The following is a 20,498-nucleotide window of genomic DNA, read 5'->3' on the forward strand; positions in this document are numbered from 1 at the left end:
AAAACTTGATAATTAAGTATAAAAGCCAATACTGGACTATAGAAATGACTGAAAGGTTAAGTGTGCTGGCTGGTCTTCCAAAGGACCCAATTTTGATTCCCAGAAACCACATGGCAGCTCACAATCATCTGAAATTCCAGTTCCAAGAGATCCAATGCTGTCTTCTGGCACAAGGCATACACTTTGTACACAAATATACAGGGCAGGCAAAATACTCATACATATAAAATATTAAAACATTTTTTAAAAATTTAAATCCATTATGAAGTCCCACAGCTAGAAGTTCATTTGTATAATCATTGTCTCTATATGTGCGCATCTGAATGCAGTTGCTTTTAGCCTAGAACCAAACTCCTATCTCCTACAAGAATATACATTCTTAACAGCTGAACACATTTTCAAACAGTCCAGATCCCATTTTCAAACCCAAATGAAAAACACAGATGAAACCAAATACGACCACCAAACAGATTCTAGGCACCTCCTTCACTTTATACCTCCTACATTATAAGGCCATAAATCAATTTTGTTCTAATCTAGAGAAGATATAGACACAGCGAGAATGGAAGTTTTCCCACCTTGAAATACTGCATATAAAAACTCCCTAAATCTGAGGCCTTCGTTATCTTTTATCATGGCACATGACTGACATAATACAAAGCACCAAGAACAACTGTTTCAAAGGAAAACAGACAACTTGGGGAACTGGCAAGCGTAAGGACTGAACTCCCACCTACAAAATGTACCTCACACTACATAGCACATATTTTTACAACTCTGCCTTCCCTGAAAATAGAAGAGCTGGAGAGATGGTTCAAAGGGTAAGAGCTCTTCTTGGTTTTGCACAGGACCCTGGTTCAGTTCCCAGCACAATCATGGCTGTTTACAACACTATATTATATTACTCCAGTTCCAGGGGATCTGATGGCATTTTCTGATCTCATCGGGGACTATGCACACATGCATGCAGGCAAAACACTCATACACATAAAATAAAATAAGATAAAAATCTATTTAATAGGAGAGGAAAATAGCTGGTTAGTACAGCTTTCTCTACAATGGAACGCTGAAAAGTTCTAGGCCAGTCTGGGCTACAGTGGAAGACCCTGTCTCAAAACAAAGAAAAAATAACTTCAACATCAGAACTATCAAACTGGCTCCTTTGAAGTTACCTGTAATTTTTCAACTCAGAACAAAGCATTTTCTAAACTTCAATATTCAATCATTAAAGCTCTCAGAAAGCTGTTATAAGGAAATTTCTTTTATCTGGTAAGAAGTAAATATAAACCAGGCACGTTGGTACATGTCTCTAATTCACCTACTTGGCAGAGATGGGAGGATTGCAAAATTGAAACCAGCCTGGGTTAACTAGCAAAATCCTGTCTTAAAATAGAAAATAAAGCACTGTGGGATGTAGTTCAGTGTGATAAAGCACACACATATTTAGCATACACAAAATACTTGGTTAGATCCCCAGCACTACCGAAAGACAAAAAGCAGACATACCCACAATAAACATCACCTTGGCCTTTAATGGTTATTCCAGATAGTTATTCCCAAGGAACGGTTATCCCAGATAGTTATTTGCAAGGAACACTACATAAATTACATTTGCTCTTACATAAAGAGTCTAATAGGGCCAAAAGCAGGAAAAAAAGAAAAGAAAAGAAAAATTCTTTGCAATCTTGAGTAACTACCACTAAATTTCCACTACTAGGTATCAAGAGAACTTCTTGGGCCAGCAAGATGGCTCAGCAGATTAAAGGCATTTGCCAAGCAAGCATGACCACCTGAGTTCCATTCTGGAAATGACTGTACAGGTAGACAGACCAACTCCACAATAGTGTTGACCTCACATACACATTAAAACATGCATGTGTGAACACACATTGAGCAATAAGTAATTTGGGGGAAAACAACTTAGAAAGCCATAATGATTACAGCAGAATAATTTTGGTTGCAAAAGTAACAAAGCCATCAGAACAGACTTGAGAAACAAATTACACCCATCACCTGTCATAACCAAGATGACAAGGAAGTGGGGGGAAAAAAATCATCCTAGTGAACTAACCCCCTAAATCCAGAAGTAAAACTACCTCAATCCCTAAGAGTACTCAAATCAATAAGGAACAGACTGCTGGTCTCAATGCAAGGTAGTTTATTAAGAGGGTATACCCAGAACATGAGTAGAAATGATGTCTTAAAAACAGGACTGGAGCTCAGCAGTAAAGAGCTTGCCTACATGGGGACAGTCCTGGGTTCCATTCCAATCAAACAAACACAAACAACAAAGGAAATAAAATCAAGAATTCAAGGTTGGGCTGGCCAAATGGCTCAGCAGTTAAGAACACTGACTGCTCTTCTGAAGGTCCTGAGTTCAAATTCCAGCAACCACATGGTGGCTCACAACCACCTGTAATGAGATCTGATGCCATCTTCTGATGTGTCTATAGACAACAACAGTGTGTTTATTTATAATAATAAATAAATCTGCTGGGCAGTGGTGGCACACGCCTTTAATCCCAGCATTTGGGAGGCAGGGAGGCAGGTGGATTTCTGGGTTCGAGGCCAGCCTGGTCTACAGAGTGAGTTCCAGGACAGCCAAGGCTATACAAAGAAACCCTGTCTCAAATAAATAAATAAATAAATAAATAAATAAAAGTATAAAAATAAATAAATAATAAATAAATAATAATATAATAATATTATCTAATATTATTATGTATAATAATAAAATAATAATATAATAAATATAATAATATAATAAATAAATATAAATATAAAATAATAAATAAATATGAAAATAAATAAATAAATAAATAATAAATAAATAAATAAAAATAAAATAAAAATGTTGGCCGGAGCCAACAGGAACTGAGTAAGCAGGGCCGACCAGAGCAAGCAGAGTTGACTGCAGCGAGCAGAGAGAGGTCCTAAAGTCAATTCCCAACAACCACATGAGGGCTCACAACCATCTATGTAGCTACAGTGTACTCATATACATTAAATAAATCTTTAAAAAAAAAAAGAATGCAAGGTCATCAAAGAACAACATTACAGAATGTTAACTCTAGCCTCAGACCAGCAAGAAATTTAGATTCCGTAACTGAAAATGCACTCATATCAAAAATGCATGAACAGCTACTATGAACCAACTAGATATGAAAACTATCCCCATAGAAAGTAGAAAAGCAACCAGTAGCTATCCTTTGAAAAAACTAAAAGTCAAAACTTCTCAAATACACTTGAAAAGGTAATCAACCTCAGTCATCACTAGACTGACAAGCAATTATGAAAGAGATGGACACCACCAAAGGTGTTAGAGTAATTAAAAATGTAGAGATGCTGGACCGTATACGACAGCTGGCAGGCATGTAAACTGGTATAACCACTTCTGCAAACAGCAACGTAAGCAGAACCAAAGACAGAAATACCCCATGAGATGGACCAGGCAAAAACTACAAACAGCCCAAATCATTCACCTGGGAAACTCATGAAGACGGCAACATCAACTGTATAAACATTCAGCACAATGTTTGGCCTAAACAGAATGGACGCCCTGTAATGAGAGCCTGGGCCTCCCTTCTTCACCCATGCATGACCAAAGGATATTTAGAATTCAAGTCTCAAATGTGTTCCAATGGCTTCTCCTCTTGCAAAAATAAAACTCAAAAAAAAAAAAAAACCCTTTAGTAAAGAGACATGCCAGTGCTCTCAGCCTGACTCTCTCATATCTGCATAAAACTCTACTCGAAAATGTCTTCCACACAGGCTCACCTCCACTTAACTGAGGTTTCTGCTCTAATGAAACTGCACTAAACTCTGACACGTTGCTTATATAAGAAGCATTCCCCATCAGCCCTTGCCCCCCTGTTCCTTTCTGCTCATCCTTATCATCAGACATGTAAATGTGCCTTCTCCATGTCTTTACTAGTGACCTCTTCATTTGAAACTTTGCGCTCAGCACAACATGCTGGCATACTCAACAAGTATTAAGTGACTGAATCCTATGACTTGGGTTCCAACCACTGCACTACCTGACTGACAGAGCTCCTTAAACCAACAGGAATTTACCAAGACAAAAATGAAAATCTTCCATTAAGCTAAAGTAGATGTTCTGCTTTAAGAAAAGATTAAAATATTTATTTCTGCTGCATTTAATTCTCCAAGACTCTGGTATAAGGGGAGCATTAACTAGTCCAAATTCCAAGCGATAATTACTTCCCACTGATCTTCCCAATCGTACTGCTGTCCTGGAAATGAACCTAAGGAATCACACTGCACCCTAGTTCTTTCAGATAATAAATTTTACTATAGTTCCACTAGTAAAACGTAATAGTATCTAGAGGTATGAATTAGCTATCACAGCAATATGGCCTCAGCCAAGAAACCAAAATTTTAACATAATGCCAATCTCGAAAGAAGTAGATTTAACAAGACTTTCATGCAAGAAACCTGCGTAGAGTAGACTGAAATGCCTCGCCAGAGTTTTGTCACTCATGTCTGGGGGGGTTGAAGGCAGAATAGAGGAGCCCAAATTTCTTCATCACGGTCTTGTCACTAATGCTAGGGAGGAGGGAAACACAGTCCTCATAAACTCCATGAAGTCGACATCTTTTTACCAAAATGTTATATAAGTACTTCACAACACTGATCTACAGGGTGTAGTACCATACCTGGGATTCCAGTACTGAGGAAGCTGAGGCAAAGGGCTGAACTAGCAAAGCTAGCCAGGGCTATATACTAAGACCCTGTCTCAAAAAGCAAAATAAAATATAAAAAAAAGATAATCTGAGTTTCTCTCTTTTTAATCTTTTGTCAGAAAAATTAAGCAAAATCCTTAAGGAGAAAAGGAAAAAAATAAAAAGAAACTACCTGGGTAATGTTTTCAATAAATTTAATGAGCACTAAAGTAACTAAGAAATAAACCTAAGTAACTGGTATTCAAAACTTACCCAATACTTATTTTTTCTTGCTTAGAAATTGGTTAGCAATTAAGGATATTATGACAAACTTGTTAGCACAAAAATTAAGTTTCAGCCAGGCAGTGGTGGCACACACCTTTAATCCCAGCACTTGGGAGGCACAGGCAGGCGGATTTCTGAGTTCGAGGCCAGCCTGGTCTACGGAGTGAGTTCCAGGACAGCCAGGGCTACTCAGAGAAACCCTGTCTCAAAAAAAAGACCAAAAACAAAAACAAAAAAAAAAAATCAAAAAACAAAAACAAAACAAAATTAAGTTTCAACACCTTTATTGGAAAACTGAAATTGTCTAATTTTACAAAATTTTAGGTAAAATACTACCATCCTTCTAGGCTAGTTTTTTATATATAGTACTTATATAAGTGCCTAAGCAAAACAGGATCCACATCACACCTACTGTTTACAGTTTGCATACCTGTTTAAGATATGCATGATTATTTAACCAACTCGCCAATGTAGGAGTTTCAGGTTTTTTCCCATTCTAAACAAAACCACAGAAACTCTTCTTTCATGTCTTGCCAGATCAAAAAAGGATGGAGGGGAAGGATAAAAATGCCATAATAAAATCCATCATGACTTTGAATGCCAACCTAACAGTTTAACTTAAAAAATAAAGACTCCCTGGTTGCATACACCCTTAATCCCAGCCCCTAGAGAAAGAGATAGGAGGAGCAAAAAAGTCTTACTGACACAGACAGAGAGGCTGGGGCAGCAGGATCAGGAAGGAGCTCTCTGCCATTCTAGTTTAAAGTCAGCATGGCTCATGAGACATTGGAAAAAGAAAGAAAGAAAGGAAGAAAGAAAGAAAGAAAGAAGGAAGGAAGGAAAGAAGAAAGAAAAAGAAAGAAAAAGAAAGGAGGGAGGAAGTGAGAGAAGGAAGGAAGGAAACAAGGATAAGAGAAAAAGGGAAAAAGAAATAAACACAAATTTTAACAAAAAAAGAGGTGTGGGAGTGGAGTGTTTCACCACCAACTGTGTCCATGAAATTGAGAACAGTGCTAATAAACTTGATCCTGACCCTACCCATGCACCTCAGGTGCTGTCACTCACTGGGGATGGTGCTCATTCATATTGTGTTTACCCTTTTCTTCAAGCTGCCAAACTTTCCTCCTCAGATTCAGTGCTCTAATATCAACCAAACCAAGTAAAGAGAGACCAGGACAAAACCTGGTCCACTTAGTGGGATTTCAAGGAAACTAGGGCAACAACACTTAATTTTAAGCATTATCTACAGCCCTTCTCAAGCCAGGTTCTGAGAATCGCTCCCTAAGCCTCTATGTAAGGAACTCAGGTCCCTTTCTGCAGCTAACGCCAGCAAAGTAGATACCAAACCAAGAAGTCATTCTATTGACAGTTTAATTCCCTCATGGAACAGGGAAAGACTATGGCTGGCAAAGGATAGTTAAGCGTCCACTCTTACAAAGCTACTATGACACTTTTCCCCTTAACATTCAGAATGTCAAATGTTCCTACTTTCATACCAGACTGCAGGACTTTTAAAATGAGTTGGCTTTAAAACCTAAGTAAAGTCCCTCACAAAATTACTAACTCACTATTTACAAAGCAAAGCTTTCCTGTGCAAAACTCTAATTAAAACACAGGTATCTAACCAGCATGTCTTATTAAGGCCTTGTGAATTTCCTGTCTACTAATGCAGACTTTTTTAGCCTGTAACTAGTCTGTTAAGTAAATACTAAAGGGCTTTCTTATGAACTGAGAGGCATTTTACCTAACCCAAGTGCACATTTAGTTTATATACCAAATTAACATTAACACAAGACTGACAAAGGTATTGAGGTCCATATCCACTGAAAACACTCAATCTCCTATTGCGTTTAGCATCCAAAACAGGTACTCGTTCAAATATAATACTAGTCACAAGAAGCTGTTCAGAACACCCCAAGGTACCCTTCGTATTTCACTCCCCCTAACATCAGAATAAAGCCCAGGCTCTCCCTTTAAAAAATGACACATGGGAGTAAAAATGCTGGCCAGCATTACTCACACTTTAGGAAAGCAAAAGTATTTTCCATATGGACTAAAGGTAGTGGTAACACCAGCTACCCTGGTCCACTTCACATTTTCACAAGAAAGGTAAATTCTTTTGTCAAAAGTAACAATGAGGCATTATGTAGGGCTTGGTTTTGGTTTTGGTTTTTTGTTCGTTTTTTTTCTTTCTTATTTTCCTTTTTAAAAATCTGTTTCTCCTTTTAAAAAAAAATTAAGATGAAGTGAAGTCTGATGTCACAGGTAATCCCACCTACTTGGAAGGCTGAGTCTAGAGTTGTACAGCTTTAAGTCCAGGTTGGGCTATGGTGGGAATTCAAGGCCAGCTTGGGCAATTTAAAAAGAACTTGTTTCAAAAATTAAAAATTGGCTGATAATATAGCTCTCCTAGATCCATAACAAATAAAAATATAAATAAATGCAAATATGTCTTGTAATTTAAATTACACAAAACTAGGTTAACTTTTAAACTCTCATCTTTAAGAACTACAAGTTTAAAACCCAACAGTTGTATTATATATTAGGGGGAAAATGGAAAATATAATTTAAAAAAAAGAAAAGAAGCAGCAGCAGCAACACCAGCAGCAGGAGCTAACCAAAGTATGAAAGCCTCCTACAGTCTGTTAACAGGTGGTTTCAAAGCCAAGAGGGATTTCTCCGGATCTAGGAAAAACTTTCAGGCAGTTAACCTCTGTACATTTTTATAACCACACTTCATGAAAATTTTTGCATGGGTATAGTGATTAAAAAAAAAAAGTTTGGGTTTCACAGCAAAAATTCAAGCTTCCATGAAATAGCAGCTCCCGAGGCCCACCCTGAACTGAGGCGCTATTGCAAGTTGACAGCAGCTAAGGGAGAAAGTCTGACACGTGGGGTTGTGATGCCCATACTCCTGCAGCGGTTCTATCTGAACACATATGGGCAAGCACTAGCTTGACTGAGAGATTAAGAAAAAATGAACATGAAGTTGGAAGGGGAATGTGGTGGGAGGGAATGGTAGTAAGTTGAAGGAACGAAATAGATTTAATTGTATGCATGTACCATTCTCAAGGAGTAAATTTCAAATAAGTAACATGAAGCTTACACACAAAAATATTTAAATATAGAAAAATAGAGCTTCTCAAATTTTTATGGTTTTAGTGCAACTTCCTAAATCTTTATTAATACATGATACTCTGGCAATACATGTGGCGTTTAAGCAAATTAAATGTCGCTTTTCAAAGAATTTCAAGGCACTTCAGAAGAATCAACTTGAAAAACTACAGAATCCACAGGTCATTTTCACATTTAACAATCGAGCTGTAGTTCTGGAACACTTCCTTATACCAAAAAAAAAAAAAAAATCCCATTCGGAGATTCAACGCATTCACCTCTCCTTTGGTAGTTCAAAAAAAAGAAAGAAAGAAAGAAAGAAAGAGAGAAAGAGAAAAAAGCCTCGTTTAATATAGGTTTGAAGTCAACATTTAACAAAGGCCTTCTTCCCTCTTGTCTACTACCAAACCCCAGAGCTGGGATTGCACACAGGAAGTGCATCATCACCAACGTAGTCAAACTTGGACGCTCGATCAAATAAGAATATCCCGTGTGTGTATGTGTGTGTGTGTGTGTGGTGTGTGGTGTGTGTGTGTGTGTGTGTGTTCGTTCGCGCGCGCGTGCATTTTAGCAACGTGTAAGTAATAAAGAAGTAAGGGGTAAAGGGAGTGACCACTTCTGTTCACAGTGTAATCCCCCCAACACGCACACACACTAAATTTTTATTTAGTCCCAATAACTGCTCTCAGTTCAGGGTCAACCGACTATCCTATCCCCTGCATCCTCGGTATTCCCTACAACCCTGCATCCCCGCATCCCTTCCAGGGAAGGTCAAAGGGCCACCGACAAAAGACAACAAATGCACGTGACAAAAGTTTCTCCCGTGGTCCCCGCGGCCCGAGGTTACGCAGCTCGCGCGCGGGGATCTCGGTTTCACGCAGAGGGCTGGCCACGTTAGAGGCTGCTCAGAGTCGCGGCCACATGCGGAAGCCGGCCAGGGCCGGAACCAAGCGCGGCCTGTTACCTTTTCCTGCTCCTCGCGAAGCCGCGCCACCTCTGGTGAGCGCAGCGGAGCGGCGGCTGAGGCCTCTGCAAGGGGCTGGGGCTCGGGCTCCGGTTCGCACGGGGGCTCCATGGCCGGCGCCGCAGCCTCAGCGAGGCGAACAAGTCCTAAACAAGTGTTTATGGAGGCGGCGTGGCCGGCGGATGCCCAGCGCCCGCGCGCTCGCCCTCATGCACCGCACGCCTCGCTCTGAAGAGGCTGCGCCGCTCACTTTCGCCGCTGCCCCGGGGGCCGCCGCTCGCGTCCGGGCTACCCGCGGCCGCATCTCACACGCGCATGCCGCCGCCGCCGCCGCCGCTGCCGCCTCGGAGCAGCAGGCCCTACACCAGGCGCGCCACGCTCCTCTCCCGCAACCGGGCCCAGCTTAGCGCCCCGCGACAGCCGCGCCTCCTCCGCGCCTCCGCGCACGCCCCGCCCCTCGCCCCGCCCGCGCAGCACGCTGGGAATCTCTCAAGCTCCGCCCCACTGGGCGGAGCTATGGTGGGGACAGGGGTGGAGGCTGAGAGGCTCAGGACCCGAGCACAGATGAGAGGCAGCCTGATAGTGGGTCCCCATTCACTTGCCGCTGCCTGTGGTGGTAGGAACTTAATATGAGCACTGAGACTGTTTCATAAGCTCATTTAATTTTATCAAATTCAGCTGTTTCCTATGCCTTTTAATGAACTAATGTGGTTTAATGAGCTAAAATGCACAGTATACAACTATATTTTTGCACATGTATTAATTACTGTACACATTACAACTTTCCTTACATATATTAAGCTGCAGTATTAATATTACTATGTTCCTACATATGTACTATGTAGCACATTTTTTCAAGAATAACTGCTGCTCTATCGCATGTATTTTAAAATTCTGGTGTTTTGTTTAATAGTAGGGACCAAATGCATGGCTTTGGGCTTGCTAGACAAGCACTCTACCAACTGAGCTAAATTCCCCTCCCTGTTCCACTCAGTATTTTAAAACTTGGAAGCTGGAGGTAGGACACACCTTTAATCCCCAGCAGTTTGAAGGCAGAGGCAAGGAGGATATCTGTGAGTTTGAAGCCAGCCTAGTCCACATAGCAAGTTCCAGGCCAGCCAGAGCTGAATAAATCTCTTGGACCCACTTCCTCCAGCAGCCCTGTGTGCAGCCTCTGTTTGTGGCAATCCTCTAGTCTACGTTGTGGCCTTGTCCTAAATCTATCACAAGCCCGAACAGTAGGCATGGATCCTGTTACCTCAGTGTTATGTGTGTATAGGAACAGGCTGGTAGGCACCTACAGAATTCCGACCCTCTATGGGTCTGTTTGCCTCTATCTTCCACTTCTGCCCCAGCTCCAACTTCTGTCCACATCCAACCTCTTATCATTTGCATCAAAAAAGAAAAAGCAGGGACGATTGGAGAAGATAGTAAATGTGAATCTCTCTCCCTGTAGATGTAGCAACCTCTGAAACACAATCAAACTCCAAGCACTCATCTTGCCTCCTGCCAAGAGCAGCATCCCTGAATCCTCAGGCACTGCAGTAGGTAATTCTCTAGTGGTGGGCTTTGAATATGAACTGACCTCATGTGATTCAATACTTGGTCCCTAACAGGTAGTGCTAATTTGGAAGGATACTTAAAAATTAGGATGTACCAGGCAGTGTTGGCTCACACCTTTAATCCTAGCACCTGGAAGGCAAAGGCAGGCAGATCTCTGATTTTTAAGGCCAGCCTGGTCTACAGAGCAAGTTCCAGGACAGCCAAAGCTACACAAAGAAACACTGTCTCAAAAAACCAAGGGGGGGTGGGGCAGGGTGGAATTTAGTATGTCATTTAGGATGTAGAACCTAAGTGGAGGAAGTAGGTCAGTGAGGTAACTCTTTGGTATAGTATCCCTGGACACTACCTGTCACTCTCTACCTCTTGTTCAGCTGTGAAGTAAACTGAGACAGGCCACACCTCCCTGCCATAATACACTGAATCCTCTGAAATAGCATTCCCTACAGAAAATGATCTATAAAAGATTTTTTTGTTTGAGTGAGTGAGTTTTTAAACATGTATCAAGCGAAAACAAAAGAACATATAGCAAGAAGCACTAGATAACAAAATAAATCAGGCCCTTACAACATCTGGCAAAACTATCTACAGTAACCAGAGTGGGAAAGCAAGCAAAAATAAAATCAGTAGCAAATGGCAAATTGCCACGCACACTTTGCGTGAAGGCGGTATCTGAGGTGAAAACTTCAAGGAAAGTCAGTCTCCTGCCTCCGCATTGTCGCCTGGCACCCCAAACTCAGAGGTGGCCCAGATATGTCCTCATACTAGTGTGCTAGGAACTCACCAAGATATCATTTTCTTACAGCTAGCAAGAGAAAATTCGGACATTGCTTTCTGACCTTCACCAATGTTTCCAACATTGGTGAACCATCCTAGTTTAATGTTTTAAGTACTAGAGAGTAATTGAAAGGTTTCTCTCACTCTAAGACATTAGCTGAAAGTGTTAGGTCGAGATTCTCCTCTGCCTGCCTCCAGCAAGAACCAGAGAATTAGCATAAGAATACCTCAACAGAGAGGGCTCCACCCCTCTTCCTCCTGCTTCATACCTAGCTACCAGAGCCTGCTGACCTGGGTGTGTGGGGGTCATTTTGCCTACGTGACTTCAGTCTAGCACTAGGACTGGGGGGGAAGAAGGACTTAGACTCACATACAGGACTAGCACTAGAACTTAGATGGGCTAGGACTCAGAATCATGTATCTCTTGCACTTGGGCCAGAGCACTTGGGCCCGGGGGATGCAGCACCAGTTCAGAGGAGATAGCTGCTGCTTTAGACCCAGTATGTTTCAGATAGCCTCAGAGGTACCTCAACTGTTGAGCTGCCAGATTTTTCATTTCTCTTTTGCAATGATTGTAAAAGCCGAATCCCGTGCCCACCTGGCCAGAATCCCTTGTCCCGCAGAACAGGGACCCCGCGAGAAATCCTGGTCCGTGGTAGCAAATAGATGACATCAAGTTGAGCACTTACAACATGCCCCAGAAAGACTGGGCTGAGTCTGTCAGAAAGGCTGGAGTTCTGTTTGGGATATTTCCAGCTAGAGCAGACAGTTCTCCCCACTGATGAGCTTCCCACTTCTCCTTCCCACCTCTGGCATTTTATATCACAGGATAAATAATAGTAACTTCTGCTAGAAATAGTTCACCTTCTCTTTGTCCTCAAAGGTGCTATTATAGCTATTTATTCTTCTTTCTCCCTGTCACGGAAGCACGAGGCCCACCTGCCCCAGAGAAAGTTGTCTCCAAGGACAAGAGAGATAAACCTGGGTGAATCTGAGGTACGGGGAGTCTGACCTGCTCTCAGAGTTAGTTCTCAGCAAGTGCAAGCAGCACATGCAGTTTACCAACAGTACTTACAGGACAAATGGTGAGCCAAAGCGAAGTGCCTCCTCCCTTACATTGTTTTTGTCAGTCACAGCAACCCAAAAATAAAAAACATATCTGGTATAGCTCACTCCACTCCACCCCTGAAATGCCCATGAGCAGATCCCTACCCTCCCCTCCTCTTTGATGTGATTAGCCCTAGATCACACAGACCCTGTGCTACAGAAGGCTGGCCCCCAAACCCAGTTCCAGTCTAAGGACAATGGATTTGTATCTGAAGTGGTTGCTGTAAAGAAGGCACATCACACTGTACAAATACAGGTTAGTGGAGGCTTCTAAGAAAGTTCTCCTTCATTCCATCAGTATCTCCATAAAGAATCCAACCCTTGGACAAGATGTAGAAAGCAAGTAGGCATGTCTGTTTTAGGCTGCTCTTCTTGTCAGGGAAGGCATGACAGAGTTCATGGCAGCAGAAGCATGGGACAGGATCTTCACATCTCCACAGACCAAGAAGCAGAGAAACAGAATGCTGGCTCCCAACTGGCTTCTGACTTTCCCCCTTTTCATCCAGTCTAGAATCCCAATCCATAGAACTCTTAGAATAGATCTCTCAGTTAAAACTCTGGAAACTTTCTCAAACACTCACTCAAAATTGGGGGTCCCTGAGGCTAAAAGAGATGTTGCAGAAGTTAAGAGCACTTGCTGTTCTTTCAGGTGACGATTTTGGATCCTCCAGCTCTAGTGATACAACACCCTCTTCACATGCACAAAACCCCCACACAGAATACATACACATAATTAAAAATAAAAGTAGGGCTGGAGAGCTATACCACTCTGGGCATACACCTAGAAAATGCTCCAACATGTAACAAGGACACAAGCTCCACCATGTTCATAGCAGCCTTATTTATAATAGCCAGAAGCTGGAAAGAACCCAGATGTCCTTCAACAGAGGAATGGATACAGAAAATGTGGTGCATTTACACAATGGAGTACTACTCAGCTATTAAAAACAACGAATTCATGAAGTTCTTAGACAAATGGATGGAACTAGAAAATAGCATCCTGAGTGAGGTAACCCAATCACAAAAGAACACACATGCCATGCACTCACTGATCAGTGGATAATAGCCCAGAAGTTTGGAATACCCAAGATACAACTCACAGACCACATGAAGCTAAAGAAGAAGGAAGACCATAGTGTGGATACTTCTGTCCTCCTTAGAAGGGGGATCAAAATACCCATGGTAGGAAATACAGAGACAAAATTTGGGGCAGAAACTGAAGGAAAGGCCCAAATCTAGTGAGTGTCCCACTTAGGGATCCATCCCATATACAGATACCAAACCCAGACACTATTGTGGATGCCAACAAGTGCTTACTGAAAGTAGTCTGATATAGCTGGCTCCTGAGAGGCTCTGCCAGTGCCTAACTAATACAGAAGTGGATGCTCACAGCCATCCATTGGACTGAGCACAGGGTCCCCCATGGAGGAGCTGGAGAAAGGACCCAAGGAGCAGAAGGGGTTTGCAGCCCCATAGGAGGAACAACAATATGAACCAACCAGTACTCCCAGATCTCCCAGGGTCTGAACCACAAACCAAAGAGTACACATGCAGGGACCCATGGCTCCAGTCGCATATGTAGCAGAGGATGGCCTTGTGAGACATCAATGAGAGGAGAGGCCCTTGGTCTCATGAAGGCTTGATGCCCCAGTGTAGGGAAATGCCAGGACAGGGAAACAGGAGCAGGTGGTTTAGTGAGTCGGAAGAGGGGGATGGGATAAGGGGATTTTCTAAGGGGATAAAATTTGCAATGTGGCCTTTAATCCCAGCACTTGGGAGGCAGAAGCAGGAGGATTTCTGAGTTCGAGGCCAGCCTGGTCTACAGAGTGAGTACCAGGATAGCCAGGGCTACACAGAGAAACCCTGTCTCAAAAAAAAAAAGAAAGAAAGAAAGGAAGGAAGGAAGGAAGGAAGGAAGGAAGGAAGGAAGGAAGGAAGAAAGCTAATAAAAAATAAAAATAAATAAGAATAAAAAGTAGGGCTGGATAGATGGTTCAGTGGTTAAGAGTGAGCAATGAATGATCTTCCAGGGGGCCTAAATTCAGTTCCCAGCACCCCCAAACGTAAAGAAGAAAATGAGGGAGCTGGAGAGATGGCTCAGGGGTTAAGAGCACTGATTGCCCTTCCAAAGGTCCTGAGTTCAAATCCCAGCAACTACATGGTGGCTCACAACCATCCGTAATGAGATCTGACATCCTCTTCTGGTGTATCTGAAGACAGCTACAATGTACTTACATATAATAATAAATAAATCTTTAAAAAAAAAAAAAGGAAAAGAAAATGAGGGTTCCAAATGTAGTCGAGTTGACACAGCAACTCATAAATAGGTCGTTGAAGGACCAATTTACTCTCCCTTCTTAAGCCCAGACATCTGCCTTCTCTTGCCCTTGGACAGTGGAGATCTTGATTCACACTGAAATATGCTACTGGCTGGTCTTCTTGGTTCTCGGGCCTGAGGTAGCCCATTTTAAGACTTTTCAGCCTTCATAAGTTTATAAGTTACTTTGCAGTTTTAGAAAGAAAGGGTTGGTCTGGGCTCCTGGTTTCAGGAGTTTTCAGTCTATCATGAATCCACAGAGGCAGCTCATGGTGATGGGAACATGCCACTACTCCATGATGGTGGAAAAGGAACCTGATACTTTGCCCAGGGTTAAGGTTAGATACAACCTCCAAAGGCCAAATCCCAGTGAACTGCTTCTACCAGCCCGGCTCCACCTCCTAAAAGCTCCAGGGCCTTCAAAATACAACTACCAACTAGAGACCAAGCCATGAAATCATGAGCCTATGGGAGATGCTTCTAATTCAAACCGTAACCTTAACTACCTGAGCCACCTCCCACTGTATACCCCTGCTTCTATATCCATTTCCATGTGTCTATACAGGAGGCCTGTCTGTCTCATTTTTTTTTCCTGGAGAATCCTATGTGGTAGCTGAACTGAAAATTCTCACACCTCATCCATAGGAGAAGCACTAGCTGTGTCAAATATCATCTTACCAAGACATATGCTGGAGCCCTCTCAGGATCGTGACTAAGAAAGTCACAGGAGCTTGACAGAAGAGCTCCACAGAGTTAGCAAAGAGCAGCAGGGTCGTTGAAAAGAATGTGGAGAGCGTGGCCATCTGTGACACACAAGAGAAGCCTAGAATCCCAGAGACATGAGAATTCCAAGCTTTGCCACTGGCAGGGACATGTGACCTGGCATTTGCCCACTGTCCTTAGGACCAGAGATATCTCTAAATCTCATCCTGTCTCCTTTGCCCCAGCTCTATAAGGTAGGAGGGGAGAGATAGTGTAGTTTGTGAATAAGAGCTGTAGATTGCTCCCTAGACTCCATTTGTCCTCACTACCCACCTCTTCCCCAGCCCTAAGCAAGATAATGTTACTGGCTCAACAGTGAGTGTGCTCATGAAAAGTCAGACATAATTAATTCCATTTGTGTAATAATTCTATTCTAGGTCTACGTAAGTCCCAGGGTGGGATCTGCGTGCTGCTTTGTGTCCATATATCAGTCAGCTACTACTGTGTAACAAGCCACCCAAAGCTCAATGATATAAAAGAACAATAATGCATCATTCTTTGTGATTTTAAAGGTGGACAGCAGTCCTGATGTATTTGGCTAGCGCAGCTCTGCTCCAGAAGTCTCATTCCCTCCTTAGAACCAGCTAGATTATTCTTCTCCAAGACAGTAATTCGTAAGCAGATACACAAGTCTCTTAAACAAGCACACTGTCATTTCGGCCTTCTGCTGTCTCATAGCAGCTTAGAGACAGAGCAAGAGAGGTATGTATAAAAGAACACTGATACAGAGAATGATAATGAATGGGCCTGGAATGAGGTCTACTTCCCAAGGAGAAGCAGCGTTGAGGGCAGGGACCACTGGACAGCTTTATCCAAGCTGGGCTGCAAGGACAAATCTAGACTGTGCAGGAATTCTGGGGAAGAGCCAGGCCCAGGCAATCAGGCTCCAACAGGAACCAGGGAGGCAAGGAGTCACCAAGCTGGCTGAATTTAAGTGACCTGAAGCAAGCAGCAGAAAACAGGGTTCCAGCCCCTTCTCCTTATGCCAAGAAAGAGCTATTGACAGAGTGTTCAGGGCTGTAAAGGATCACACCAGCTCAGATTCATTCCAAACCCAGGGCTATTTTATATGTATCTGTTTTTAGCGAAATAGCATATCTTGAACTTCAACCATTAATATTCCAACTTCACTGGATTTGTTCTTTTATAGGGGGAGGGAGCTGTATCCTCTTGCCACCTGCACTAAGATTTACTTGGTATTTTAGTTTCAATCAACTCGTAAATCTTACTGAAAGGATGTATTCTCAGCAATAATATGCATGAAGTCATGGTATTGGATAGTGTGTGTGTGTGTGTGTGTGTGTGTGTGTGTGTGTGTGTGTGTGTTTCTCTAACTCCACAGCAAAATGAATAGAACATTCAAGATTAAAACAAAAATATTCCTATTGCTGAAGAAAGAGAACAAATCAGAGTAGGACCTTTGCACTATGAGGCCCTGTGTGTAGAGACCACATTCAAGCCAAACTATCACCTGGGTCTGGTATCCATTTAAAAAGACTCTCACATCTGTGATTGTGTGTGGGGAAACCCTGATAATTAAGGTCCAAGTCTACCGTGACCAGATAGCTTCTCAGAGCTCAGTGCAAAATGGAGGACTCCTTCACCAGTAGGGCTTCCCCTTCTCGGACCTTGTCTGAGGAACCCAAACCCCAACAAATACCCTCTAACCTGGGGAAGGTTGAGTAGCCCTTGGCCGACCTACAAGTTCAACTCCCTCCCCCCATTACCCCCCAGTAACCCTGCCCAGCAAGGACCTGGGAATCCTGGAATGCCTCACCACACAAAAATGAGGCACTCACAGAACTTTAAAACCATTGATTTTCATTTACCCTGAAAACCCCTTCCCATCTCTCCAAGGTCCATATATACTCCGAGTTCACCCTGAGTAAAGTGAATGTGTACATGTGTACAAGCTCACCCCAAGTAAAGATGTGTGCATGAGCTAAGATCCTCTAAGAGAGCTGTTTCACTGAAGCTCAGAGAAGAAGAGAAGGCCTTTGCCTAAAAGAGCTGTAACAGTAAGATCCAGCCCTGTGTGCTACAGCAGCATCTTGACACCCTGAGGGGGATGCTGTGGTCATAAAAAGAGAAAGAGCTATAAGAATATGTTCTGGTGAGGTGTGGGGGAAGGAGGTACCTCAGTGGGCCTATGCTGAGGCATCCCTTCCCCATGAGGGACCAGACACAAGCCGGTATAGTATAGAATAGAGTTTAGGGAATGGGAGGGGAGTTAAAAGGGTAGCAGAGACAGAAAAAGGCAGAGAGGAAAGAGGAGAGAAGTAGGACCATGACCACATGGAGGGGGGAAGGGAATGGGAAGAGAGGGGGAGCAAGGGGATAAGAGGCAAGGTGGAGAAGCAGGAGTAAGAGGGGGGTGGCAAGCAGCCCCTTTTATAGGGCCAGGTTTACCTGTCAGGTAACCATGGGGAGGAGCATACCTGGCTGCTGCCAGGTATCTGTGGGGGTGAAGTTTATACAGAATGCTAACAGGGGAGGAAGCAGAGAATGAGGAACCACAGTTGGCACCCCAAAACACATACCATATAATTCTGTATACAGGAAATAGAAAGTGGAGATGTGATTAGTACTAGATCGCTTCGCTCTCTCTCTCTCTCTCTCTCTCTCTCTCTCTCTCTCTCTCTCTCTCTCTCTCACACACACACACACACACACACACACACACACACACAACTCAGCCCTTGGTTTTTTTAAAGCTTTTTTTTAAAGATTTATTTATTTATTTATTTATTTATTTTTATATGTATGAGTACACTGTAGTTGTACAGATAGCAGCTCGCTCCGGCCCTGCTCGCTCTGGTGTAATACACTGTAGCTGTCTTCAGACGCACCAGAAGAGGGCATCAGATCTCATTACGGGTGGTTGTGAGACACCACGTGGTTGCTGGGAACTCAGGACCTTCTGAAGAGCAGTCAGTACTCTTACCTGCTGAGCCATCTCACCAGCCCAGCCCTTGTTTTTTTTTTAAACAAGATCTTACTATGTAGGCCAGGCTTGCTACAATTTATAATCATCTTCCTACTTCATGCACCCTTAGCCTTTTCTCCAGTAATGTGGTAACATGCATGTGCTACCACACTCAACTCTTGTTCTTCTTAACTAGGCAGGACAGTGAGCATATGGATCTTTCTTCCCTTCACACATATTAGAAGTGGTGTTTTGTACACAATTTTTAGAAAGATGGAGCCAAATAGAAGAACAAAGGGAGAAAAAGAAGAGGGAGGGAATGATGGAGGGCAAGAGGGGATGCTTCAATATAGTTATTAAGCAAAAATCACAGCAAAATTAGGACAGATGTTCTGCCCGCTGTATACCCAACCCACTTGTGATAGTTTGAATGAAAATAGCCCCCATACGCTCATATATTTGAATTCTTGGTCCCCAGCTAATGGAACTGCTTAGGAGTGATGAGGAGTGTGACCTTATTGGAGATGTGTTGCTGGGGCTGGGTTTGCAGTTTCAAAAGATTCCTGCCATCCCCATAGTGTTCTCTCTACCTCCTAACTTCAGATCAAGATAGGAGCTAGCCAGGCCATGGTGGCACATGCCTTTAATCCCAGCACTTGGGAGACAGAGGCAGGCAGATTTCTGAGTTCGAGGCCAGCCTGGTCTACAGAGTGAGTTCCAGGACAGCCAGGGCTACACAGAGAAACCCTGTCTAGAAAAACCAAAATAAATAAATCAATCAATAAAATAAAATAATATACCACTAGGACTGAATGAGCTGAAGGGGATTGCAACCCCATAGGAAGAACAACATCAATTAACCAGATCCCCCAGAGCTCCCAAGGACTAAACCACCAACCAAAGAGTACACATGGAGGGACCCATGGCTTCAGCTGCATATGTAGGAAAGGATGGCCTTATCTGGCATCATTGGAAGGGGAGGCCGTTAGTCCTGTGGAGGCATAATGCCCCAGCATAGGGGGATGCTAGGGTGGTGAGGCAGGAGTGGGTAGGTGGGTGGGAGAGCTTCCTCATAGAGGCAGGGGGAGGGGAGATGGGATAGGGGGTTGTGGAGGGGAAACTGGGAAGGTGGACAACATTTGGAATGTAAATAAGTAGAATAACCAATAAAAAACCTGAGTACTGAAAATGAATAAATTTTAAACTGAAAAAAAAAAAAGCCCAGTCCTGAAGACTGTATTAGTTGCCTTTGTGTAGCTATCACCAAAATATCTTTTAAAATGATATTTAAAGACAGGAAATAAGCTGGGCCGTAGCAACTCACCCCTTTAATCCTTGCACTCAAGAGGTAGAGACAGGCAGATCTCTGAGTTCAAGGCCAACCTAGTCTACAGACCAAGTTCCAGGACAGCCAGGGCTACACAAAGAAACCCTGGTGGGAGAGGGAGAAAGGGGAGGGGGAATCATCCCTTTCAATTTCAATTTTTTTTTGCTTTCAATTTCAGAGGGCTCCACCCACAGATGCTTGGTTCTGTTGAAGATAAACATCATGACAATGGGAGTCCATGGGGAACAAGACTGTTCTCTCCTGGTGGATGGAAAACAGATCGAAAAAATACAGGGAAGAGATCACTGGATCTGCTTCATCCGTTCATCTCTTCTCACAAGTCATGTCTGGGGAAGAAAGTAGACAAAATCTAGACCCACTTAGTTATTTATCTGGTTTTTTTTTTTTTGGTTTTTTTTTTTTTTTTTTTTTTTTTTTTTTTTTTTTTTTTTTTTTTTTTTTTTTTTTTTGGTTTTTCGAGACAGGGTTTTTCTGTGTAGCCCTGGCTGTCCTGGAACTCACTCTGTAGACCAGGGTGGCCTCGAACTCAGAAATCCGCCTGCCTCCGCCTCCTAAGTGCTTGGATTAAAGGCCTGCGCCACTGCTGCCCAAGGTATTTGTCTGGAAGAGATGTGTTTCTATACTTCTTTCCTGTGATCACAGATAGCTCCTGATCC

The 20,498-nt window shown here is 42.9% G+C and overlaps 1 protein-coding gene and 1 long non-coding RNA gene across 4 annotated transcripts in view; one reads left to right on the forward strand and one right to left on the reverse strand.

Moving 5' to 3' along the window:
- Positions 1 to 15,594, reverse strand: part of Uri1 (URI1 prefoldin like chaperone) — a 64,189-nt gene extending 48,595 nt beyond the window's left edge. Inside the window, exon 1 of one of the 3 annotated variants that reach the window (XM_031386247.1) lies at positions 15,485 to 15,594. Coding sequence is in view for 2 of the 3 variants with exons in the window: in XM_031386245.1 (XP_031242105.1) it covers positions 9,046 to 9,156 (111 nt within the window). In the remaining variant the exon portion in view is untranslated. Of the gene's footprint in view, positions 1 to 9,045; positions 9,498 to 15,484 lie in introns of those variants that run through there. The other 2 variants (XM_031386246.1, XM_031386245.1) reach the window with 2 other exon arrangements.
- Positions 15,595 to 15,659: 65 nt separating this feature from the next.
- On the forward strand, positions 15,660 to 20,191 carry LOC116100474. The gene is made up of 3 exons (XR_004122596.1): positions 15,660 to 15,762; positions 16,081 to 16,270; positions 20,000 to 20,191. It is a non-coding gene; the product is annotated as an uncharacterized LOC116100474 (long non-coding RNA).
- Positions 20,192 to 20,498: the final 307 nt, after the last annotated feature.

Source organism: Mastomys coucha, unplaced genomic scaffold (assembly GCF_008632895.1).
Source record: "Mastomys coucha isolate ucsf_1 unplaced genomic scaffold, UCSF_Mcou_1 pScaffold21, whole genome shotgun sequence".
NCBI lineage: Eukaryota > Metazoa > Chordata > Mammalia > Rodentia > Muridae > Mastomys > Mastomys coucha.